Source organism: Rutilus rutilus (genome assembly GCF_951802725.1).
Source record: "Rutilus rutilus genome assembly, chromosome: 22".
Taxonomy (NCBI): Eukaryota; Metazoa; Chordata; class Actinopteri; order Cypriniformes; family Leuciscidae; genus Rutilus; species Rutilus rutilus.
Genome location: NC_140227.1, coordinates 24,952,064 through 24,979,877, shown reverse-complemented (window position 1 = coordinate 24,979,877; position 27,814 = coordinate 24,952,064). Strand labels below are relative to the sequence as shown.

The 27,814-nt window shown below is 40.0% G+C and overlaps 1 protein-coding gene across 1 annotated transcript in view; it reads left to right on the top strand.

Annotated features, from left to right (window-relative positions):
• The first annotated feature begins 2,925 nt into the window (after positions 1 to 2,925).
• Positions 2,926 to 27,814, top strand: part of pcdh17 (protocadherin 17) — a 73,515-nt gene continuing 48,626 nt past the window's right edge. Inside the window, exons 1-2 of the mRNA XM_084394440.1 lie at positions 2,926 to 3,463; positions 4,522 to 7,324. Of these exons, the coding sequence (XP_084250566.1) occupies positions 4,844 to 7,324 (2,481 nt within the window). The 5' untranslated portion in view covers positions 2,926 to 3,463; positions 4,522 to 4,843. The remainder of the gene's footprint in view (positions 3,464 to 4,521; positions 7,325 to 27,814) is intronic.

The following is a 27,814-nucleotide window of genomic DNA, read 5'->3' as shown; positions in this document are numbered from 1 at the left end:
GTCCGTCCGTCCGTCCGTCCGTCCATCCATCCATCCATAGATGTGTGAAATTTTCTCTGTTGTCATTTTGCGAGTGCAGGGACAGAAAAGCTCTGATCTAACACACCCCTCCATTCCCTTACCATTGCAAAACAGAACAAGAGGAGAAGAGAGCAAACGCAGATGAAAATGTTACTGGAAAGGGCAGCTACACTGAACAAACCGCCTCCTCTGAGAATTGTCCTCGGCAGACATTAAAAAAAAAATTTCATTTTGTAGCACATAAAAGCCTCATCTCCATAGAAGGAAGAGAGAAGGAGACAGAGACTCTGCTTTTCAGGCAGCCAGTCCAAACAGACCAGGCCCTAGCACAGTCTTAATACCTGAAGAAAAACTGTGCCATTAAATAGAAATTTAATCTGCCAAATTGTGTTTTAATATAGCTATTTGCTTCCATCCGTCCAAATGTGTCTTCTTTCGCGTGTCTTTAGGCAATTTAATTGGACTAATAGAGACAGCTGTTAATAACATGGCTTCTATTGTGTGGCATTGGTGGTTTTCCATCAAGGCTGGACCCTCAGGACACACTAGAGTTTGAAGTAGATTCAGTTGGAATCCAGAAGGGAGCTTTCGGCTTCTGCAAGCAACAAGAGATTTGACTCAGCACACACGCAAACACATGTGCCGTATGGCTTCTCTTATAAAGTCCCTCAAAATCCACTGAATTAATTCACATGTGAGCTTCAGTTTGCCAGTAACGCCATATGCATCTTCTATGTCAAGAAGAGGCATAAGAGGGACGATGCAAAAAAGATTGATAAATACCCCCATCCTTTAACATCTCATGAGTAGGACATATGTGCGCCACTTCCCAGAGAACAGAAAAAACCTCATCATCGAAGTCAAGAGAAAAGGTCACGCTCAAGGTCAAGGATACGGCAGCCCACATTGAGCCTGAACGGGAAGATTTACAGCTGAAGCACTATCAAACGCTGCTCTATCAGCGCATAATCAAAGGGCATTAGAGACAGAGAGGCTTCAAACAGCCTGCATTACAGAGGCAGCCCTGTAATGATATGACAATGGAGAAGCATCTCTAGAATATTAAGGGGCCGTGCGCTGGTATTCACAATGAATTCAGACAGCGGCTCCAATCCCCATGTCGGCTGATGATGAGCTAGGCCCATGCGATCAGCAAATGAAAACTTGCGTCAGACAAAGGCAGCGGATCTAGAACCGTTTTTTGTTACGTGTCATATCAAAAAGGATTACAGCACATGACTGACGCTTGATCAGTGGAAAGGGGTGATTGCTACCTAGATCTTTATTTTTGTTTCAGAGAATTGCACTACATTATGAATGTATTAAATATAGAATTATTATTAAATACTATTAAACTATAATTATATAAATTTAAAAAAGTTATAATTAATATTTTGCTATTAATATATATATATATATATACACACACACACACACACACACACACACACACACACACTGCATCAATATTTATTTGTTTTTTTCTTATATGGATAAGGTCATTATCTCAATGAAATACACAAATAAATATTTTATAAAGATATTTCATATGTACACAAATAAATATTTAATATTCAATAAAAATACAATATATAATACAGTATATACGCAATAATAACAATATAATATACAACATTAAATATACTATAAGTATGCTATGTACGATAAATTTGTACACACACACAACGCACGTAATGTGCCGTCATGAACTTCACATAGTGAAAAACGAGGGGAACTCTAGTTGAAGGTTCAAAGATGTCCACTAGAGGGCCTAATGAGCTGATGGAAGCAGCTTGTGTTTTTCTATTCCATTTTCATCCTTCAGCTGCTTGGCACAACTCATAAAGCATTTATATAACATTTTAAAGCTAAATTTTCTTAGTTCCTGAGTGTAGACTAGTCTGAAAACCTTAAATATTTTCATGTTTTTGTAGTATACAATCCTATGTAAAATATTCTAGATAATTTTAAACGTGGCTGTCTGTCTTAAGAGACATTCTATAAACTGTTTTATAATCTCTCTTTCTACCGGACATAATTGATAAACATATAGAAACACATAGATGCTACCTCTCATGCCATACTTTTTCTCCCATATAATCATTACAGAAATTGAGATTTACTTCAGCTAATGGACAACTCTTAATAGTGACTCTTTTTTTTTTTTTGTCAGTTCTAAAAACACCCATTTCTGTTGTTTTTCTCTCCTTCTTTAGAGCCAAAGGTCAAATGTAAAGTCAAAAGAGCACCAACATTCTGAGATAAAGGAGAAACAAGACAGGCATGCAACTGCCAAGTTAGTTCGAGAAAGCTCAGTGAATAATACCAAATTATGATCTTGTGTAGCCTACAGGCAAACAAATTTAACGTTTCTGCTTGTTCATTCATCTAGCTGTGTGTCTTTTTGAACATTTTTAGTACCTACACCTCTTCATCAACTCCAAACCAGAAATATGTTTCTTTTAAACTTGTATTATACTGGATATCATTCAGTATTGTTATAAATAATATGAATAGCCTATTGTTGGTATTAATAACAGTCACTAGTAGTAATAGTCACTACTATATTCTAGTAAAACAAAACAAAACCCACCCCATGGTGTGGGTGGGAAACAGACTGACCAATTTGCTAATATAGCCTATTCTGCCATGAGAGTCGCACAGTTTCTTTAACGTAACAATTTCCAACCCCGCTTGTAGCTCTCAAAGTACAAGAGTCTTTTATAAACTCCCGTCTGCGCTCAGAATCGCGTCCACATCACTCACATAAAGGACCTCTTTGAAAGCCCCGCCTATAATTTGAATTCCGAGAATCTGATTGGCTACGTTACCCCCTCCTCCTTCATCCATTGGTTGGCGGCGGATCAGTAACAATGTTTAATGCACTATGAGACAGAGAGAGACAGTCAGAGAGAGAAACGCACAGAGGAGGCTGAAGGGACACCGGCACGCCACAGTGCATTTATTCCCGTACCGTTATTGACAGCTGGTTTTTAGTGACAGTCGGATTGGACTGAACACTTTCGGTTGATTTCTACATTTAAACTTTGGACTCTCTTGTGTTTCCTCTTTTCGGTTATTTTCTACTGGGGACTAGACGGATAGCCTCCCGAGGGGCCAGGACGCATTTATCACGGGGATGTCTCACCCCGCATCATTGCAGTATAAGAGGCTGTTCGCGCTGGTGATATCAACGGTTGTGGATGTACATTTTACGCCTGGGACAAGATATCTGTCCTGAAGCGTCTACAGCCTGAGTCCACGAGCGCAGGAGAGTCACTGCATCCTAATCAGCCTCATTGACATTACAAGCGCACTTTTGGGGAGCACTTTATTTTTCCATACAGTCTAGTTGGAGTTTTTTCCACTCATCGGAAAGGTGCATTAAGGATGTAACTCGTCTTTGGTGATGGTTGTGCTTAGACTGGATAGCAGGCTACAGGTAAGTCTGTGTGATGTTTCTCATCATCATTCTGTTTCAAAGTGTCATCCTGGAAGGAAAAAAAGAAAGAAAATATGAGACGACATGTCATATATGCTCCCTGAGCTGCTGGATGCGCACAGTGTCAGTGAGGATGCAACAGCTTATACTCGTATTTATTCAATAAGCGCAGTGTAAATAACCATCTAGGATTGTGTTTCATTTTCCCTGCTTTATGCGACTATGTAAAAATTGTATTTAACAGCAGGATTATGCCGGTTAAGAGGCTTATTTCAACGCTTTTGCATTCAAGGGATTGCCTTAAGACAGCAAGGTAGGCTATAGATATGGCATCAGTTAAGCAGCTGTTTCAGGACGCAGGGACACTGAAAGAGATTTGTCCGTTTTTATTTGCTCACCACCTTTATCCATAATTGCGCGTTTGATGCGCGTAAAGGCCTCATTATACTTCTGCGTCGGACCTACGCCGGAGCCTATACGCCGTAGGCAACGTGTTGGTTTTAATTTATACTTCTGTGTTGTTGTCCGCGTTGACGCGCACCTAGGGAGCGTGTGAAACCCCGAGGGAGGGGTTCTGGCAGACCAATCACAGCGCTTGTGTCCGCGTAGAATTGACGCGTTGTTACATTTTTGGAGAGGTGCACGTCAGGGTACGCCGTAGGGTACGCGCGCTACACACAGCCTACGACGTAGCTACGGCGGCAGTTCGACGCAGAAGTATAAAACAGGCTTAACGCTCTTCGTGCCACATGGCGCATCCTCGACGCATTGCTTAGCCTACATGTTGAGAGCAGAATAACACAAACATCCACCTGTGTTTAGTGGTTAAAGAGCTCGACGCATCTCAAGGTTAGATTGACATGCCATCCACGTCGTTCGCCAGGGAATGAGGAATTACGCATTAGAATTACGCGGTCACAGTACAGAGAAAAAAAGCGCATATGTTGAGACACGAGGTGTTTGTTTAAATCATTATGTCAGGATTTACATGATTAAGTGTACTATTACATGCAATAATGTGAAATAGAAATGTTTTTTCTTTTCTTTTTTCATTACAGGCGAAGAGGCTGGGAAAGGCTATTTCTTTGTGGAAACTGGATTGTGATTATGCCTCCAATGCGCCTGGGCGTTCAGCAGAATATAAATTAGCTGTACAGCCTCACCGTTTGTTGTAAAAACTCAGGATAAAGGGAGCTCTGCTCAGAAAAGAGCATTTAAGCTTTTAAAAAAAGCCCACATAATGACTTTATACATTTTTTATCATGAATCAGCAGCATGTGTGCTCAGTAATTGAAAGTATAAATTGTGATATTTCTGGGAAGATCAACAGGTCGGAGGCGTAAAACGCATCACAAACCTAAGGCACTCTCACTGAAAGGGATGCATCTTTCTGTTTTCCTTTTCCTACTTTTATGGGCGCAAGCCCTGACGTTGAAAAACTTGAACTACTCAATACCTGAGGAGAAAATTCAGGGCGTCATTGGAAACATTGCCAAGGATGCGGAGCTGGAACTGGGAGAGCAGGGGAAAAAATCCAACTTCAGGGTGTTGGAGAACTCCGCCCCACACCTTATTGATGTGGATCCCGAAAGTGGGCTATTATACACTAAACAGCGGATCGACAGGGAATCACTGTGCAGACAAAACTCCAAGTGCCAGCTCTCTATGGAAGTGTTTGCCAATGATAAGGAGATCTGCATGATTAAAGTTGAGATACAGGACATAAATGACAATGCACCAAGCTTTCCTTCTGATCAGATCGATATTGACATATCTGAGAATGCAGCCCCAGGCACACGTTTCCCCTTGGCTGCTGCCTACGACGCTGACACTAGGGAAAATGGCCTGAAAACATATCAGATCACGCGGGATGATTACAGTATATTCTCTTTGGATGTCAAATCCAGAGGGGACGGAACTAAATTCCCTGAATTGGTCGTTCAGAGGTCCTTAGATCGAGAGGAACGTAGCCATCACACTTTAATTATAACTGCCACAGATGGAGGGGAATATCCCAAATCAGGCACAATGCAAATCAATGTTAAAGTCACTGATTCCAATGACAACAGCCCTGTGTTTGATCAGCCCTCATATGTAGTAGAGATCCCTGAGAATGCACCCCTAGGCACAGTATTGATAGATTTAAATGCTACAGATACCGATGAAGGCATTAATGGGCAGGTTACTTATTCTTTTAGCTGTTACGTCCCAGACAGGATCAAAGAGTTGTTTTCAATAGACCCCCGAACGGGTGTCATAAAGATTCAGGGTAAAATCGACTTTGAGGAGAACCCAATTATAGAGATTGATATTCAGGCAAAGGATCAAGGCCCCAACCCAATTCCTGGCCATTGTAAAGTCACTGTTAAAGTGCTTGACAGGAATGACAACTGGCCGTCAATAGGTTTCGTTGCGGTGCGTCAGGGGGCGGTTAGTGAAGCAGCAACTCCAGGGACAGTTATTGCGCTTGTCAGAGTCACAGACAAAGACTCAGGCCGCAACGGGCAGCTCCAGTGTAGGATTTTGGGAAATGTTCCCTTCAAGCTGGAGGAGAACTATGATAACTTCTACACAGTAGTGACTGACAGACCTCTGGACCGGGAGGTAAAAGATGAGTATAACATTTCTATTGTGGCCAAAGACAATGGCAACCCTCCCCTGAACTCAACAAAGTCTTTCACTGTTAAGATTTTAGATGAAAATGACAATGCACCCCGCTTCACAAAAATGGTCTACCTTCTCCAGGTGCCGGAAAACAACATCCCAGGGGAATACCTGGGTTCTGTTCTGGCACATGACCCAGATTTAGGCCAAAACGGTACTGTGTCCTATTCCCTCCTTCCCTCTAATGTAAGCGAGGAATCTATCACTACATATGTTAACATCAAACCGACTGATGGTGCAATTTATGCCCTGAGGAGTTTTAACTATGAACAAACCAAGTATTTCGACTTTAAAGTCCAGGCGAAGGATTCTGGAAACCCTCACCTGGAAAGCAACACCACTGTCCGTGTGAGCGTGCTGGATGTTAATGATAACATTCCTGTAATTGTCCTTCCATTACTTCAGAATGACACTGCTGAGATCCATGTACCTCGGAATGTGGGAGTCGGACATATTATCACCACCGTGAGAGCGGTGGACAACGACTTTGGTGAGAGCGGTCGGCTCACCTATGAGATCTCGGATGGGAATGAGGAACACCTGTTCGAGATTGATTCAGTGACAGGCGAGGTACGGACAGCCCAGCCACTTTGGGAGGAGGTGGCACCTGTTGTGGAGCTCATCATTAAGGTCACTGACCATGGCAAGCCGTCACTTTCCGCCATGGCCAAACTTATCGTCAAAGCCTACTCAGGGCCCTTACCGGAGGGTGAACCGCGCATCAACGCGGAACACCACAACTGGGACATGTCGCTCCCGCTAATAGTAACCCTGAGTATCATCTCGATCATGCTCCTTGCAGCTATGATCACCATCGCAGTCAAGTGCAAACGGGAGAACAAGGAGATCCGCACATACAACTGTCGCATCGCTGAGTACACTCACCCACAACTCGGCAAAGGCAAGAAGAAGAAGCTCAACAAGAATGACATCATGCTGGTGCAGAGCGAAGTGGAGGAACGGGACACCATGAACGTGATGAACGTTGTCAGCAGTCCCTCTCTGGCCACCTCGCCCATGTACTTTGACTACCAAACGCGTCTGCCCCTCAGCTCTCCAAGGTCAGAGGTCATGTACCTCAAACCCACTGCCAACAACCTCAGCGTTCCTCAAGGACATGTTGGCTGTCACACCAGCTTCACCGGACCTGTTACGAACACCACAGAGACGCCAGTGAACAGGATGTCAATAATACAGGTAGGAAGGACAACTTATATTCTTCTTTCTTATTACCCTCCATCCCCCTCTCATCCTGCTCTGTCTCACTAGGTCAATACATGAATGGATGAGTAGATGTGTGTGCATACGAAGCAGCGAGGGAATCATGCGGGGGGGGGGGAGGAAGGGGATCACAACCAGTGATAATATGAAACACGAGTCGCTCTCCACTCCTTGCCAGATGCCAAAGAGCACCTCGCTATCGTTTTTTGAAATCTAGCTTTGCTCATATTGTTTCAGGTAATGCGTTAAGAGGAAATTGAGTATGGAACATAACTCTGTTCTGGAGATATTGTTTTGATGTTACCTCTGGTCTGGAGAGATTTGATGCACTGACAGGTTCAGCCCTGAAGGTTTATTTCATAACGGCCATACTGTGATGATTTGCTGCTCTTGCCTAGAATATCTTTCCAGCTACTATATTGCGAATGAATAGAGCTTCAATCAATATGTAGTTTCCTGTGGCGCTTTGAATGTAAGGTTCCTACACTTTGCCTCTTACAATGACAGAATTGATGTTTTCATTTTTTTCCAATACATGAAAATGTGTTTTCATACAATGTAATGTCATTTTTCTTGACCTCAAACATTTCAATTTTCAGCCTAAACCTAACACTCTTAACATTTTACTTATTCAGCAGGTTTGTCACCTTCATACTCAAGAACGTTGTGACAATCCTCTCTCTATTAAAGACGTTCAGACCGCATTTCACCACAAGAAAGAAAGAGCTTTCCCAGATTTTCCTCATTCCTTGCTAATGCGTCTTTGTGTGGAGCGATTTGGTTAAGCCAGTGACAACTTATGTGTGTCTGTGCTGCTAAGCCAGTTTAAAGTCATTTGAAATCTGTCGTGTCAGATGAGGCTAAAGTCACCTCTTTAAACTCTGTACATCAGGTGTGCGTGTGTGTGCAGCATCTGAGATTACAGCTGGCAAAAAATTAATTTAGCTCTCTCTCTCTTGCTTTATTTTATATACATATTTCTTTGTAGTATTTCTACTTAGGATTGTCTTTTGTAGTTAACTCTCTGCTGAATGTGTATATTATCACATGTTGCTTTTGCTCATATTTAGGGTTAGTGATTTGAACAAACCTCCAACATTAAGTATTTAACTTTGGCGCAAAACTCATCCCACAGTGTTGCTATAGAAATGAAGTAAACAACCACCCAGAGCACATTAGCATTGTGACTAATTGAAGCATTGTGTTTTTGTGGATAAGCATGAATTTGTGAGAGCAAGTATTGATAGTAAAGAGCATGTTATTCTCAACAGAGCATCTTGAATTATATTACGCATGTTTTGAATGGGTATCTTGTGTGATTAACATTCTCTAGATCTGTGTGTTTGCTTCTGCGTGTGTCTGTTCATGATTGTGTGAGTGAGTGTGTTGCTATTCATTGCTATTCATTGCGTCCCAGCTGCAGGTCAGAGGTCAGAGTGAGGCCCATTATTCTGGGCCCTTTATTAATAAGCAGAATAACTGCAGAGGCTTCATCAAATCACAGACTCAGGCACTACAGCATAGATACATGCTCTTCTCTCTCACGACCATCACTCTGTGACTGAAAACAAACAAGTCCCAAAACACATACATAGAGTGCATGCTGTGTTTACACAGATCCATACAGTACAGGATATACTCTCCATTATTTACAGCAGAAGTGTGGCAGGAGGCAGATCTGCTATCCTGTTACTGAGCCCGTAAAACAATCTGGCTCTCCTCTCCTCTGGCCTGGAACAGAGAAAGAGAGAGAGAGAGTGGGATTAAAAGAGAGCCATAGAAATGTGAATCCCAGTTGAGAGGTTATAAAAAATGTTAGAAATCTCTCCCTTTCCAGTCCCTGTCGATCGATGTGTCCGGGGGCTGTCATCTGCATCTGTCATCAGAGCTAGAGATAGACTGAAAGGTGAAAATAAATGGATATATAAACAAATATATAAATACAAACTCACACAGTCCCCACTGCTTGCCACCCAGCTGCACAAGGGAATTGTAAATGCTTTCCATCAGTCCCGGCGACAACAAGAGGGTAAGACCCGGGGCTCCGTAATGGTGTTTTATAATAACTGATCCAGAGGTTGCGAACAGCTGGCCGTTGAAGTAATACGTCTGAAATGAAAAGAGGTTTAGGGTCAATTACAGCGCCAGGGCTGTCTGCTCTCAGAAAGCACAACAGAATGAGGGGTATAATTCGATTGGCCGAGAAAAGTTTCCTGGATAAACGGATGTAATAACGTTTAATTGCACCACAGGCGTCCAAATCTATTACTTAATGGCGAAGAGAGGTTTAAGAAAATCTTCAGTGGTCGAGATCAGGGGATTTTCCCTTTTTTTTTTTTCACCTAGAGAGCATTTAATATTCGTCCTCATGTTTTAAATATACTTAACCTCAGATCTGAGGCCAGAAAAAAAAAAAAGCTAAGATTTATTTGCAGACTTTTTGTTAAATCCTTTTTTTTTTTTTTTTTAACACACTCAGGGAAAGGGAAAATGAATTCCCTTGCTTTATTTGGGCTTAATTTGCTGTTAAGGTAAAGATAATGTTTTTACTGTTACTTACCTTAGTTTGAGAGAGTGGAAATGTGTGTGAGGATGAGCCAGAGGCTGCTGTGAGCATCAGCATTGGTGATCCAGGCTATAAAAGTGTCCCCAAGGTGGCGACAGTCTGCCTTCAGTTCAGAGTACTGTGAGCACATAGCAAAGTGAATGAGGCTTGATTTGAATGCACATGCAGTGTTCGCTTTCCAATTTATGTATTTTTTCTCTATGCGTGTCAATGCAATGATGCTTATGAAGTGAAAATTGCATGCAATTTAAAATCGTTTGTTTATCCTAAATAGAGAGGTCAAATGAGTCACTTAAGGTCAAACCGGTAAGGCAGGAGTAGCAATTCATGTAGCGCTGGGGGAGGGCACACACTCCGGTTGTAAAGGTCAGTGGTTGGAGGGAGTTTGCAGCTGGACAATAGTGATGCCTCTCCAGGGATTGTCCGTCTGAGTTGTTTCTTTCCATTAAATGCACTTAATGCAGAAAGAGAGGAGTGGAAAATAGATGACAACAGATCACGCTGTTGAGTAACTGCCTTGATATGAGGGCTGTAGTTGTGCTTGTGGCATAATGTTGTTGTGTCGTGCAGTGAAGTCGCAGTGTTTCATGGAGATTGGGTTTCTGTCAACTTGTTTTTGCAAAATTGTGCGATAAAAGCAGCTGTCAGGTAATCAGATTGCTGCACGAGCTCTAAATGTATTGCTTTGGGAACTGAAGCGAAATACTGTCAAATGGCAAGGCATGAGACTGAGAGTCAATGTCTGACAATCTGTTTAGTGCCCTCTTTCTCTCTCTCTCTCTCTCTCTCTCTCTCTCTCTCTCTCTCTCTCTCTCTCTCTCCCTCTCTCTCTCTCTCACTGTGTGTGTGTTTTGCAATGGGACAGCAGGAGTGTGAGCACAGTCATGCATGCTAATGGTTCTGTCCTTCCATGCTGCATTATACGATACATTGTGTGTGTGTGTGTGTGCAGTGTGGGAGGGGGGATTAGTGTGTGTGTGTATGTGTGCTGGCAAATTGAGTCATAACAATTCCCCTTGATGAGTGTAACAGCCCATTGTTTGTCCTTCAAGTTCTCTTCTCTTCTCTTCTCTTCTCTTCTCTTCTCTTCTCTTCTCTTCTCTTCTCTTCTCTTCTCTTCTCTTCTCTTCTCTTCTCTTCTCTTCTCTTCTCTTCTCTTCTCTTCTCTTCTCTTCTCACTTGTAGTTTGGACTGAGGCTTAGACATTTTCAACTGACAACATTAAATTGCAATTTCTGCTATACTTCAGTGGAACGAGTCTATAGAAAAAAAGTAATTGTAAAGATGCATTTTCTCCCCTTTAAGCCTGAGAAATAGATCATTTGTTTATGGTTCTGAGTTAAAGACAAAAGACTGAGAGAGAGAGGGAGAGAGAGAGAGGAAAGATAATCATAACAGTTTTAAGAGGTGTTTTTTCTTCCTTTTTCTGCCCCAGCTTGTCCTTCTTTAGCTCTTGCGTATTAAATTTGTTCTTTCTTCTGCCCTTGGTGTCTTGTTCATATTTTCAGATGGCATGTTTGCGCTGAATTATTGATAGCCGGTTTTGATATACGCGCGTGATCGATGTGTTCTGCAGTATATGAGGGAAATCTAAACAGTACTTGTCTGCTAGGCTTAAACGGTGCACATGAGACCCTATACAGTAAATCCTGCCTTTGTTTGTTTGATTTCTCCAGCTTTAGTCCTTCTAGAGTTGCAGGGGTTTTATTTCTTTACTTCGTGATTTGTGTGGCTGTTTATTGCGCGCGTGTGTATTCCACACTCATCCGATCCTCTGCTATATTTACCGGCTCATTAATAAATCATCAGATTTAACAGAACAAGACAAGACCAGAATGCCACGATAAACGTCTGAAATTTCCCTCACTACTTCATGTTAACAGCAGAGAGCGTCGCCACAAAACCTCACTTTTTAAAATCATATTTCAGAGAATGTGTTCATATTTTGGATAAATGTTGTTCATAAGAATACTTCTTCTGAAATAGACTGACGCACAACCATCTATGTTGCACAAGTAGACACCATATTTGACAAGTTTTTTTTTTTTGTATTCATCTGTGAAGAAGCCTTGGGTTTCAAGTGGTTTATATACAGATTAGAAGAAGGATTGAGATTAGCCCAGTTCTTCGGGAGATGAAAATCAATCCTGCAAAGCCAGAAACAACAAAAAAATCCATCCGTCTGTCCTCCCCTCCCTTCCTCCTTCACGTGGTCGCTGAGTTTCTTTGGGTGCGCTGGAGTGTGTCAAAACCTCGGCATGAAAAATGTAGCAGGGAGGGTGAAAAGATCTCTGTAGTTTTTTGGCACTCATTTATGTGATTAATTACTGCAAAGCTGAAGTGTATAGATATGTGTATAATAGCAGAGACATTTGTTGAACTGCATATATAATGTATGGCAATTCTGGAAATCCAAGTAATGCCGTTGAATTATTTATTGAGTTGTATACTTAATAACCCAGCTCCGTCCACCCTGTGTGGATTTGGAATCCCAGACCCGTTTGGGAACCAGCGGGCCGAGGCCATTAATAACTCATAAACGCATTCGTAATTTCACCCCGCCTTTGTACAGTTCCGCTTGAACGATGGAATTAATCATGAGAAAGTCATTGTGCCGGAGTCGTTGGGCTAGATTGACGACGTGGCTTCAAATGCACAGACGAATGAATGAATGGATGAATGACTGATACATATGGTTTTGAGAAATGAACGGATATGAGAGGTTGTCGGATTTCTTCCTATTCTTTTTCGTGACCAAATACATCTTATCTAAGTGAATTTGGAGCTAGAGACACTGCTATAGTTTACAGTGTTCCAAGTGTGCTGATATTTCATATTTTGTCAAACTGTAGGCCCTGTGAACATTCAGAAAAGAAACTTAAATATCTTAAACACTTTATTTTTAGGATGCTTAAAAGCTAGAATTGTATATATCCTACATAAAATGAAATTGTTATCAAACTTTTTCGCATAATTTGAAAAATAAATATGGAAGCTTGATTGAAAGTGACTTTTTGTCACTTTTGTCTCCTAAACAAGTACATTTTCTTTTGAGAACATTTGTTAGGATTTATTTGTTGGTGTGAAAACGATGCCACAAGTGTGGGACAGTTTTTGAAACATTTATAAATAATTTTCTCATAAATATTGAAGTGGTTTATGATTATTTCAGACTTTGTTTAGATAATGTTATGCTTTTAATAATTAATTTTTTAATGATGGATTTCATATTTTAAGATTGAAAGTCTGAGTCTGGGGCAAGAGCTGTGTTGATCTAGGAGAGTAGTGTAGTTTGAGATGTTAGTTTTGTCATTTTTGCAAAGGGTTGCAAGTAATGCTCCCATAGTGCAGAGGTTATTTAATTACTTAAGCAAGCGCCAAAACCTAAAGTGTTAAATGTGAAAAAGATAAATAATCCAGCAAATGTTATAAGACCAAGGGTTATTTGACCCTTGAGGCAGAAAACATTGAGGCACTTAAACTAATTTGCTTGGTCAATGGAAAGGAACTCATTGAAGTACATACTGTATTGGTGTGGAACATCCTAAACTGTTTTATGTTCGAGTTTTTAAATCATATATAGAGCATTATGTAGTCAGTGTACTTTTTGGAGTTTGTTTGAACTATACCTGCATTAAAATGTTCTTTCTCTCTATTGATTTCACAGTAAACACCATGTTCCTCTTTCCTTGCCCACAAGGATGTTGCACGATGGGGTGTTTGGGAAACAAGTCCTAGTTACTCACTGTCAATATTTGTAGCAGTAATGGCTAAAGCTAGCCTTGCTAACGCTTCAAGGCATTGGCGTTGGAGTTGCTGTCAAAGGTTTGGTTGCTTATGTGCTTGTTTGTTTTGGATGGTAGGATAATCTAACCCTGATGTACATGGTTTAGACTGTGTCAGTGATGTCGGGCAGAGTGACGCCCACATTTCAGATGGCTTATGGTTGTGTGTACACTCTCTCTCTCTCTCTCTCTTTTTCTGGCACCATTTTCCAGCTAGCCTTTTTAGCCATGTGGCGCTTAGATTTTGAGATGAGACACTCAATCAGACAAGTGCTCTTTAATTAGAAACGAAAACATCATCTGCATGTTTAAATGATGCGGATGCTAAGCTAGCAGTCTGCTAGGTTACATGTGTCAAATGGCTGACCTTTGCCATTGTTCCTTCACTCTGAATGCTGGAGCAACTTGTAAATAGTTGATGCAACAATGTGGCGGCTAAACACAAAGTCAAATCAAATTACAAGTCCTTAATAAAAGAATCCAACACTGACAGGGGACCAAATAATTGAACACATGGCCTAAGTTTGTGCTGGATGTAATGAATTAAATGAAATCCTTCACACGAGTGGAAAGTGAAAGACTACATTCAAATTGTAACAGAATAGATTAGATCTGTTTTAGTGCTTTTGCTTTGAGTTGTGCTCTTTTTCTTTTTCTACATAAACATGCAGTAGAGAGATGATTTAACTTAAAAAAAAAAAAAAAAAAAAAAAAACCTGAAAGTGTGAAAGAAGTGAAAAGACATTCAGGTGTTACATTTTTTTCCCCCAATGTCTTTTAAATTGATTTTGATTGTCTGATTCTATTTATTTTTTAATTTTTTTATTTTTTTTTATTTTTTTACCTCGATGTATCTTTTCTGTATGTCTTTGTAAAGCGCTTTGAGATGCAACTTTTAAAGGCGCTATATAAAATAAAGTTTATTATTATATTATTATTATTATTAAAAGTTGCCATATTTGATATTTACTTCAATTGCTGTGGTTACAGGTCTTCACATATAGACAGAAAATAGGTTTCATTCACAAATACTTGCGTGGATTATTCGTATCTATATGCACAGAACCATTTGAGGTTACACTTTATTTTACCGTATTTAGTTTACTTACAGTGTACTTCCCCAAGAATGTACTGGTAATATAATGTAACTATATAAATGTATATATCTATATATGTTACATATACTATATGTAACATGGGTTAAGTTAAGGTTTAGGGGTAGGTTCAGGGCTAACTATAAGCCAGTTATTGTAATTGCTATAATAAGTACATAGTATGTACATGCGGGAAAGCACTGTAAAATAAAGTGCTACCAAATTTCCTCCTAATTCACAACACATGCGTACACACATGATTGTTTCCCTGAATTCCCTAAGTTCTGGTGTTAATGAATTCTAAATGAGCAACTATGTAAGGTTAGTAATTTACATAAATCACATCCAAACCGTTCCCATATAAAATCTTTTAGAGTTTCTTCACTCTCAGCAAACATATGACACTCTCTAAAGACATGCGATTATTGCGTCCATTTGGTTTCAGTTCAGTTGTTCCTTTATTTTAAAAGAAATTTAATTACGAAAGTGATTGAGACCCAATATTCGAACCACTACTGCAAGATAATTGAATGAACAGGCAAACCGCGAGTCACACCTGTTAGTAAATGTGGTTGTCAAATCCAGACTTTGTAGCCAAAGAAAACAGCAGCAACTTGCTTCTAAATTCTACTCTCAATCAATGCAAACAGATCGTTTTCTCTTCGTCTTCACGGCAAAAACACACACAGCTGTCTGTTGCAGCGCGTTTGGCCACAGGGAAGCGAGTCCTCACAGCTCTCTGCTGCGTCCTTTCTCTGTGTGTCAGAAATCATGGAGCATTGTTCAATCACAAGCTGTGCTTTCAAGCACCATCTCTCCTTTTATTATGTGCAGATTGCGTCAGTTCCCCTGCAGGGCCACTCTAGACCCCGAAGGGTTCTTGGAATACTTCCCACGGGGCTACTTCTGCTAAACTGTTTAAATGGCAGTATCCACTTAAGGATGTTTGTTTGCTTCTCTTTTATTTACTTCTTTCATTTTCTTCTTTACCCCTGGTTTATTTATCAAAAGACGAAGTTCCTACATTAGCATTATATTTCACAGAGCACACATCTGGGAATTTACATGTAGATGTTGTAGAAGGTAACGATAAAAACGGCATCCTGTTTCAAAGTCAAACGATGGGGAACATGTTTTATTAAGTGTTGGCAGTTGTCCAATCAACAGATCTTTTTTTCTTTCAACAGATGTTTTCTCAGGTACATTATCACAGTGGGAATTGTGGCCTTTTTTTCTGATCCATTCCATCTTTTTCTCGCATCATGTCGTTTTACAGTTTGAGGAACTCTTTGCAAATTTCCAACGGACATGTTGCAGGTTGCCAACGCACTTGTCCTGATGTCATAAATGTTGTCAGAGAAAATAGGTAATTAAAGAATTCCCGGTAGCATAAACAATCATTTTGCGCAGCTCTCGTCCGCCTCAGGGTGATGTTCGAACAAGTTCTTCGTACTCCTCTCATATCTTATTCCTCATGCTATCCACTAGCTTTAGTGAAATACCTAAAGATAGCTCCTGGCTCTAGGCCTGTCTTTCCAGTGAGGTGTTGGGCACAGAGATGATGGCTCTCTTTCGAGATATCGGATTGCCATGTGACAGGACCGGCTGGAAACATAAACCCTGCATCTGTGGCCCGGTCAAGTTTAATGAGTGAGCTTGTCAGCACTCATGTTTTGTACACAGTCTTATCTGTCTACAGTTACATCTTTTCACCTGCAGCTCTGCACTGATGGGCTGAGGGCTGTCAGCATCTAAAGAAAATGGCTGGCGGTTTATATGGGGCTCTTATTTCTGTTTGTTTTTCTTAATCCTAGTAAATACAATGTGAAAATGCTTGACTGACAAAAACCTTCTATCTGTTTATGGTCTGTTTTTTTCTCTTTCTATTTCTCTGTCTGTGAGGGTGATGTCCTTACCTGTGTGCTTGGGCTCAATAATGCAGCCTTCAAGCAGAGACATACAGTAAGAAATATTTATAAGTTGACAGGTGACAGAATTCTAATAGGAAAATGAATGGGCGAGATGTCAACGCTCATTATGGAGGCTGTAGGAATGGAAGTTCTGCCTTTTTATTATTTTATTTTATTTGCTGTAGAACACCAGTTTACTTTTAGCCAGAGTGTGATTTGTCAGATTTGATTTGCTAATTCGAAAATATGTTATTGAAAATATAACATAATATAAAAACAGTTTTGGAGATTCTAGTCTTTCCTCATTCAAGTACACTCTCAGAACTGGGATGGTTCCCTTTTTAAAAAAAGGTTCCAATGTACCATTTAGGTACCAGTATGTACCTTTAAGGTACTCTCATGCATTTTCTTTGCTTCATTTCTTTTTGCTTTGCTTTCTCAAAAATAGGAATACGCCCAACTGTATTCATCCCAAAATAATTTTAACAGTAGATTCTTGCATTCATCTTTTATTTGAATCAGTGTACAAAATGCTGGTATATTATGAAACATTTACTTTTACATAGAACTCAGGCAGATAATGTTGAACTTTTAATGACTGTTCATCAGTTTAGTATAGTAGACAAATGCAAAGTTTCTGAAAGTTGACTGTAAATCAATGCCGCACTCAAGTATCTGTATTGTATCACAGCACTTAAACACCAGACCAAAGATAACCGTATAGCCATCCACTTATATTTACAAAAACAGTATATCAAAACATGCTCAAGTTACAAGCAAATATCGAAATTAATGTCTTGAAGGCCGCCCCATCTTCCGTCTTTAAGAGAGGCATCATCGGCGCCCTTTTAAAGTTAGATCAATCCACAGTCTCTGCACGATTGATTGATCCAAAGAGTGAGAGGTTCATAAAGGGCCGATCCAGTCGGAGAGTTGTTTTCTAAGAGACCACTAACACACTCGGAGCTGATAATTACAGCCTCGCTTTCTCTTACATGCTCTCTCTATGCTTTTGTCATTTCACATCAGAAGTGCAATGGCTCATGTCACTGACAACTAAATCCAAATTTCGGACAATTAGATTATCTTGTCACCACAGCAAACTTCACACCTTTTCATCAATTGATTTTGTTAATAAATGAAGTGGTGCTCTCAAAATCTGTTGCCTCCATTCTGAGCCGGATCTAAGGTCAGTGAATATTCAGGGCTTAGAGCTGCCTTTCTGACTGGTTGTTTTTAAAGGGATAGCTCTCCCAAAAATGAAAATTCTGTCCTTTACTCATGTCAGTCCAAACCTGTACGCATTTCTTTCTTCTATTGAACACAAATGAAGATACTTTGTGTGTTTTCGTCCATACAATAAAAGTCAACCCCTTTGATTTTCATTGTATTGGTACTGTTGATACATTCATCAAAATATCTTCTTTTGGAACAACACGAGGGCGAGTATATGAGATCATTTAAAGATAAAAGGATAAACTATAATTGTTGGATTTTAAGTTTGTAAAGTTCATATCTCAATAAAAGAGGTTTGCAAGTACTGCAAATGTCCTGGCTTTTTATCTATATTTCTATATTTTTATGTCTGGATAGATAGAAAATTAGACCGTAAAAAAGCGAACAGGTTTAATATCTCTGGTGTTGACTGTAGAACATAACGCTAAACGATAATTTATACAAGCTTCAATAATGATATTGTAATTTATGCCGATAGTCAAAAGTCTATCTTGTCTTAATTATAGAACATAATTACAGCCCTAAACGGATTTAATAGTGACAAAAATGATCAGACATGAAAACCAGTAAAGACAAGTTGAGAAGAAGAAAAAAAGATTTGTTCAGGCTGGAATCCTGATGAGAAACCGTCATGATGATGAGTCTAACAAAGGAGTCAGTGTTTTCACAACAAACAAAAGGTATAGCAAAGCCAAAGCGGAGGTCACATTCAAAAAGAAAAAGAAAAAAAAACATATATGGAATTTTATTCAGAACTGTTGGAAAGGCGAGTGGAGAAGTCATTCCTCTTTATAGGAAGAAAAGATTGGAGGGCAGAAAGGAGAGAGAAATCTATTGACTCAGTTCCTTTAGCTCTCTCAATCTCCCGTTTGAAGGTGGAAATTTAAGCGCGTTTGAAGGCAAGGTCGGCCGAGTTTATAGCTTTAGATTATGCAATTGTTTCTTCAGGGGTTTGCTGATTAATTCCATACTCTGGCTGACAGGTTCCTAATGCACAGCAGACAGGGCTGCATCGGGACGTTCTGACAGCATTGCATTAAGCAAACCATGCTTTTCTCAATTTATACACACACATAAAGAGAGATGCACGTAGCTGACCCTGAGAGAAATGGAAATGGAAAGAGAGAGAGTCACCTTGGAGTGAAAGACAATTGTTCTGAGCGCTGCCATAACAGTAATGCGTGCAGGCTTTTATGTGCGAACGTGTGCGTTTTTGTGTGAGGAGTTGTTTGGAGAGCAGTCTAGCGGCTTAACAATGCTTTCTTTCATTACTATATTGAACCATATTATATATTTAATTTTCTTCTTTGCTTATGAATTGTTTATCATCTCCCCATGACCTAAATTGGAGGCTCTGTTGTTCTGTTGAGTCATTTGGCAACATTTTAATCTTTATCAAAGCATGTTGGATTGCAGAGGAAGGCTGCTGCACTAATGAATGGAGTCTAATGGAGTCTGGTCCCACAGTTTCTGTATTCTGTGCCTGGCTCATGGGAACCACTTTATGTGGTCTGCTATAGATAAAAAAAAAAAAAAAAAAAAAAAGTGGTATGCTGTAAATGAATTTGGGAAGAGATCTGAAACTCATTTGCTCAGCACGTCTTCCAGAAAGCTCTGAGAGTGGAGATGTTTAACCACCCTCCTTTCATTATGCATCGCAAAAAGCTGTAGCTAGTTTGTTGTTTAGTAATTAGTGGTGCTTGCTCTAAGGTTCATGCTATCATTCATGCTTAGGGATGTGAACAGACCATGAGAACTACATCTCGGCATAGACATGACCCCCTAAAACAGCTTAGCAGCCACCTAGAACACCCTTGAAGCACCTCAAAATCCCATACCAACTAACTAGAACACCCTATCAACTAGAGCTGCACATTAAAAAAATCGTGATCTCGATTCAAACACCTACACGATCTCATTCCTGTGTCACAGGCTCATTGGAAAAAAAAAATTCCTGTGGCAAAATTTTTGCGAAATACGTACCAATATGTACATATCACTGCAGATTCTAAAATAAATGAACACTAGAGGCAGTAAAACAACAAGCACTTTTAATCGTTTTCACACACAATTATGGATTAATAAATACTTGTTTTCACGCGGCTCCTTGCACAATTATGTTACGACCTTAAAACACTTTTAACCATAGTGCATGATTTGTAAACGAGTATATTTTTGAATTTGCATCACTTAAGCAGCTCCATATCTTCAGTTTTACTGACTTAAGCTTGCTCAGTATCTCAGTTGGTACAAAAATGTACTTGTGACGTGAAGAGCTCGGGTACGAATCCTGTGCAGGACAAGTCACATTAAAAGAGCTCAAAGTTCAAAATCAAGCTAAAATGCCATGGTTACGATTACGTTTTTATGATGCATTTGCTTTTGTTAACACTATCGGGTAGGTGTACGTTATTTTAAAACGTAATTGAGCATTAATCTTTTAGCGCCACTCACTGGACATTTCACTTCAGAACTGCAGTGATACCTACAAACGCAGGTGTAATAAAACGTTCATCTGTTCCGGAAAAAAACTAAACACGCTTTTAGCACCACTCACTGGACATTTCACTTTGAAACTGTCGCGAAATGTGCACAATGCAACGTATTTGCAACAATGCAAAATATTGCCATAGGTACTTTTTCGAATGAGCCAAGGCTGATTAAACCTTTGACAAAATCACACAGGAATATTAAAATCCGCGTTTGCGCTTCCGTTAACCTAGAGAAAGCAGTAGGTCTTGTCAACCACACAGACTCGCTATTTCTGTGTTACAAATATTAAAATGATCACAGAAGTACTGGAATAAAAGTTTATATTTCGGATATAAACACTATGGAAGTGATCAAAATAGAGCAATTCATCTTTGTAAAGTAACTTGGTGCTTCAAATAATGATATCGGTTACATTGTTACGCCACTAGGTGGCAACAAGTGACTTAAAACATTTATTTGTCATTGAATCATTCATTCAAGAGATTCGTTCAAAAACGCTGATTCATCCAGTAATGAAGCGAGTACATTTTTATGAGTGAGTCATTGAATCATCCATTCAAACTCAATAATATGATTAGCAATTTATCCAAAATCGTGCAGCTCTACTATCAATCAACCCCCCAAAACACAATAGCAACCAACTAGAACACCTCAGCAGCCAACTAAAACACTACAACCCCTAGCAACCCCCTCAAAATCACCCAAAAGCACACAAGCAACCAACTTGAAACATGACAGCAGCTTTTGCAAATTTGTAAAAAAAAACAAAAAAAAAACAGGTTCTATATAGTCTTTGTGGCAGAGCGTAAGAGTAAGCGTATCACAAAGCGTAAGTAAAACAAAAAGTGGGTGAAACATGAATGTTTTCGAGGTCAACAGCTACACACAGTCTCTCTTTCCTATCTCCTAAACTGCTACTAATTAATCTTTTGCTGTTACTTGGATTACAGGGTTGAGGTCTGGAGCCTTTAAGAGCCAATCAGAGATTAATTGTGTTGGACATAACATACTCTGAAATTAGTTTTATCCTCCATTACTTTGTTTTCAAGCCACCTAGTTATTTAATAATTTTTTTAACTGATTTCACACAGTGGCCTGACGGGTCTGTGGAGATTGTTCCTGCGTGACGGCGGGAAGCAGTTTGGCGTGAAACAGCCTCTATTTTGAGAGAGCGTGTGAACTGCTGTGTTAGGAATTTCAGGGAGAAGAGGAGAAGAAAAGCGATATTTCATTCCCCGAGGCTGAACATGTCACTGATGAGGTTTGGTGATACCAACACAAACGGTCCAGTGACATAGCCAGCATCCCATTTTACACTTCTCCTCTTCTTTGAAAAAAAAGAAAAAAAAAAAGCTTCCATTAACAATAGCTGTGCTCATAAAAGCATGCTTATATGAGAGATGAGAGGCCAGCTCATATACTCATCACTGCAGGTTGATGCATTAGTATTTTCAGCATTCGGACCTCTGAGAGGGTTGCACATAAATAATCCATCATTTCTCCTGCAGAGATCAGGTTCGTTCATTCATTCACATAAGACTTCCCGATACGTGCATAAGGTTTCTTAATACACACAACACTTTTAAGGTCAGTGGTTCTAAACAGGTCCTTCACATTCTGATTTGTTCAGATAATCATGCATATTTACTAGGATAGCAAAATAATCCGGTGTGATTTTGTCAAAGGATTAATAGACCCAGGCGAATCGTTGTGTTTCAGAAATAATGTGAAATAATCGCATGTCTGATGAGAACCGCTAATTTTGCTAGTTTCTTCCATACGCACACACACCCACGTTGCAAAGGCCAAACGCAGCATGACACCAGGGGGTGGCTTAGGCAAAGCTGTTGATAGCCTCAGCTCCCAAATCACTAACAGGTGGTCAAAGACTGGGCTGTGCTCACCGTCTGCAAACTGCATGGGGTGTTTTTCAGTGGATGTCTTTTCTAAGGAAAGATTAAGAGGTCTTTGACCTGGTGCACACTAGTTTTAACACCTTCTTTAGCAGAGTTAACCCCATTGGTGAGAGCTGTAAGGCTATTGGCAGAGGGGTTATCGTGCTTAAATAGGTTTAGCTTGGCGTGCCCGTTATCTGTTTTGCGTTTGAAAGACGACCAAGTGTTGTTACCTCAGTTCAACTCCGGATCCAACTTCCAACACGCTCCCACATTCAACCTCTCAGATACTTATCCAGTGATAATTTGATCTTCTGCGTCGAGGCCGGAGAACCCGACCACAGCTCCATTTAAGTTCCCAGCTCCAGCCTTTTAACAGCGAGCAGATAGGGTCGACATCGAGGGCCGACGTCTAGTTGGATGTGTTTTGTGGTTTGGCTTGAAGTTTTCAAAAGGCCTCCGTTACGTAAAATGGAAAAACTAATAATGGAGGCTCCAGCAACACAGAGAATTGCTTCGTGCACTTCTCACAAACATAAGCTGTAAAAGTTTGATGCACAAGTTGAGCATTTATAGGGCTTAGGTTACAGTTTGTCTCTCAATCTCATTTTCGTGTCATGCCTCATTGTCTTTAATGAGGAGATATATTTGGGAAGAAGCAGGTTGATATAGCTAGCTGCTAAGAAGCTTGGGCAGATTTGAGTGTATTGATTTTTCCTGTTCTAAATCTGTTGTCTCCATCTTACGCTCCTTAAAAGTAAGAGATTTCTGGTAAACGCTGTTGATATTTGAGATCACCAAAACAAACACGCCTATACCCAAAAGCATCACACCCATATCTCGATGCCTCTGCCCCCACATTCACGTACAGTACATGCTATGTAACACAGGCAACGACTGTTGTGGAATCTGCTGTGCCTGCCGCCCAAGCGTATGATGTCTTCAATAAGTGAAAGCTATGATAATTCCAACGCAATCTCTCAGTAATTCGTTCGTATTTTACAAGGTGGCGACCTCACTCGTATGTTTTGACCCCAGTGATGGGTAGGTTTAGGGGTGGGGTTAGTGGTGATGACGCTTTCTGAATGAGGTCGTAGGAATTTGTACGAATTAGCCACCTCGGAAAATACGTACAAATTGCAGTGAGATCGGGTTGGATAATTTAGGTTGAATGTCTAATTCATTCCGATATTAAGGCGGGACCTCCTGCCTGATTATAACCGTTCTTTTTAAAGTTATATTCCCCTGACATTTTCCTCTTTTGTATTTTCTCTGCCATCTCCCTCTTTCTATAGTCGTTCTGCTAATGTCCGTCTTGTGCACTGAGTTCTCTCTCCTCCGCCATCGTGAGTGGACACGCCCCTTACTGCTGATTGGCTACAGGTGTGTTTTGGTGCTTGGTCCGATCCACTTTTCAACAACTTTTTTTCAAAATATCGCTTACTGCACCTTTATCGTTTAAATTCTTCTACACTAGATTTTTTTTTTTTTTTGTTAAATGTCATATGGAGTCCATCTCTTCAGCAAGCTAGTTGTTCAAACAGTAGAGCATGTTCAAAAGTCATGAGTTTGATTCCCTGGAAATGCATCAAGTGATAAATTGCATTCAGGGCATTCATTTAAGGATGATTTGAATTTGAATGCATGAACGTAACACTTGTTTTGTTATGATTGTTTTGTAATGTTAATGATTATCTTTGGGTTTTGCGTGTGAAATGTTAGGACTGCTATCTTGATTCATTTTAAGATGCATGCCCCAAGATGTCTTCTGATTCTGCAGAGATCCTCATTTTAAAATATTGCTTGCAGTAACTTCTCCTCATTTATACAAAATGTTATTCTGATGGCAAAAAGCAACAAAAAGCTGTGAGGTTCAGTTGGATCATTTGTCTTCACATACAGCTCATAACTGAAAAAAAAAAAACCAAAAAACAAGTGTTTATGTTTATGAATGTGAGAGGCCGCAGTGGACCAGATCTTTAGCGTGTGTCTGAGAATGTTTGTTTTTGAAGTGCTCTAAAAGCTCTTTGCTCTTCTGCGAGGTGTCCTCGGGGAGGTCTGGACCACCAGTGGTGGAGAATCAGGAGGAATCCACAATCTGCTGTGTGAGGCTCTGAGCTTTCAGGAGCGACCTCGGACGATTAACAAATCAATTACACGCCGCTGCATTTCGTTACAGAGGAACATGTGCCATAGCTCTGTAACCTCAGCATGAAGCCGTGCCGATTCGAGACACCCTGCACTCTGACCAACCCCTGACGGCACTGCTCCAGCCGTGAACCCAACGGGTGACCTTATCCAATAATAGAGAGAGTAGATTGCACATGTTTGTTTGTCTTCACATTCACTGAAGCAGAAGTGTGCTTGACATTTCCAAAGCAGTACCTCGACTCTCAAAGCCCCCAGCGGAAACTTTTAACACCCTACCGCTTAAGAAACACGATCAAGAAATGGTGTCATAAACCCATAACCACTCTTAATTAGTGCACGGTCCATTTGTGGACATCTCTATTTCGAATAAACCTACATTATCTCAAGTATCATGTTTGCGTTTGTAGAAACCAGCTTTTCTTCTGAACTACAGGGTTCAAATAAGGATTAACTGTCACGCTGTTTGATGTTAACCGTCTCATCCGGGGTTCTCTTCTGTAACACCTTTTTGAAATTCTAATTAGTCCCACACACTTCATCCAAATGAAATAAAATTATGTGGGAGATTTCTGCACAAGTAATACATGCAGTGCAACGTGGGAAGTGAGGTTGTTAAGCTGGGCACATTTCGGCCGAACCGCAGGGCTCGCTACTTGAAAGGGAATAATACAGGAACAAGAGGTGCACATCTTTGAACAAATTCGTTTTGAGCAGGATCCCCCCCCCCCCCCTCTCTCTCCTTCCCTCCCTCCCCCTCACACAATTTCATATCTTTGAAAAGAATGAATCAGATTTAGATTCTCCATCTATTGCCTTCTTTCCCTCAGTTTCCTTTAATCCTCCAGTATATATGCACATTATTTTTTATAAAAATATGAATATGAACTAGAAGAAAATGTAAAAAATTAGTTTTGAGCAGGATTATATATATTATATATACACATTTTATGGTACAAATATAAATATGAAAAAGAAGAAAATATAGTAAAAAAAATTATTATTTTAAAATGTGTATTGTATATTATTTTTTCATATTGTTTAGAATGGGATGTCACAAAACCGTTTATAAACACATTATACAGGGTGGGCCATTTATATGGATACACCGTAATAACATGGGAATGGTTGGTGATATTAAAGTCCTGTTTGTGGCACATTAGTATATGTGATGGTCACCACCCATCTTGAGGAGTTTGCCCCCTCACATATACTAATGTGCCACAAACAGGACTTTAATATCACCAACCATTCACATGTTATTACGGTGTATCCATATAAATGGCCCACCCTGTATATTGGAATGTTATAGTTCATATAGATATTTTTATTAATTGGAAAAGCCACCTGTTTCCTACAATAACCCCCAACACTCTTGCTCCCTAAAGCCTAAGAATCGTTAAACCATCCACCATGTTTCGACTCAGAGAGGTTATCCCTTGTATCACACCTCTAATGTGCTTAACTAGAAAGCCAAGCCACCTCTCTCTCTATCTCAAGCACTCGTTCTCACTCTGTCCCTCTATCCTTGACGTCTGCCTCAGGTCTCACCGTTGTATCCTAAATTTCCTAGAGAGTCTGAGCATGAAAAATGACACTGCAAGAGCCTTTTTATATCTCATAATGAGCTTAAGAAATGTATTTTCCACTTCGCTTGTTTTTAAGAACAACGACCAGAGCTGTAAGGACGAGCTGAATGTCAGAAAGCCTTTTGTTTCTCACTCAACAAACCTGAGAGGCTTCAATAAAGCAAAATGAAAGGTTTGAAATGTGAATTTATTATTATTATTTATTTTTTTCAGTGTACTCATACTCGTACTAGAAAAGGACAGCTGCCATCTTTTCTGTTAACATAGTTATGGGATTATGTTCTGCATTTCCCGAGAGAAAATTGGGTCTTATCTGGTCTGTATGACAGTTGCCACTGGCTGCATCCATGTCAGCCGGACACAGGCGGTTGGGAGATAGAAGCAGGTCTGCCCTGAAGCATTTATAATCCCACCCGGGATTACTGTAATCTCCCTCTCTTCATTTTTGAAATCGGGATTTGTGAAAAGAAATGGTGACTAGATGTGGTTATTGCCACTGAGATACACTTTCTGGCTTACATATGTATAAGGACTTCTTTTGTGGCTCAGATCGCTTGTTCTGTAGTTATGACGAGCGCTGGAATTGAAAATCGCTGTAATTGCTCTCAGAAAGTATTTCATGTATTAAAAACACAAAAGAACAGACATGTAAAAATGTAATGCAGATTTTAGCCTAATTTGCCCAGTGTTCTTGTTCATGCATTAAAATAGGTTTTATTCCAAAAGGCTGTAGGATCAGAAAACCGTGTGAGGGGAGACATAATATAATAATTATTAGCTTTTCTTATGAATATCAAGTAAGTCACATGACAATTGCCCAACACAACCCTCCCACCCTTATGTTGTTTCAAACCTGTGTGACTTACTGTCTTTTGTGGAAACCAAAAGATGATATCCATACAATTAACGGAAGTAGGGTCCAGTGTTGTTTTCGAACCCATTGTTTTTTATTGTATGGATTTTTTGAAGATAATGTGGATAAAAATATCTTCTTTTGTGGTCCACAGAAGAATGAAAGTCATACAGGTTTAAAAATGAAATGAGAGTCAGTAATTGATGACAGATTTTTGTTTTATGTGTCCGGCTGCATTTTTTGTCTTTGTATTGTGACCAAACCAATCATGAGAAAAAAAAAAAAGTTTAGAGATTTTAAAAAGTAAAGTGGATAGTCACAATGGTTGTTATGCACCTGTCTGGGACCGTTTTAGGACAATGATATCCACTCATAAGTGGACATTTGGGACACAGATTAGACTTAGCATTAATGGCGATTTAAACCCTTAAACAACAGAAAGCGGAGTGTCGTGGCTATTATATTTAAAAGGTTCCTGTCAAATCCAAGCTTAGATAAAAACGGATGACCTGCGGTGTCTGTTGAGCTCCCCGTTATTAATCTCGATGAATATAACTCTGACCACAAACGTCTAGAGTCATGTGGCGTTAATTTCAAAGGAAGCAATTAATTTTTCAAAACTTTTAACTGGGGAGACCAGAAGCAGGAAATGGCATTTGGTTCGTTAAGGCTAGACGATAGATAGGCTCAGTAACCACAGGAAAACATGACCGGCTAATTGAATTTGATCACTTGGTAATGCACCAGAGAAATGACCTAATCAATGCCCGTGCCATTGAGTAGGCCATTCTTTGTCTCTGCCCCCTATAATGAATGCATCGCTTGAGAGTCCGATTATTCTGTTATTCATTTGAGTCGGCTCGGCACGCACTGGGGTAACTTGTCCTGCTCTTGTTT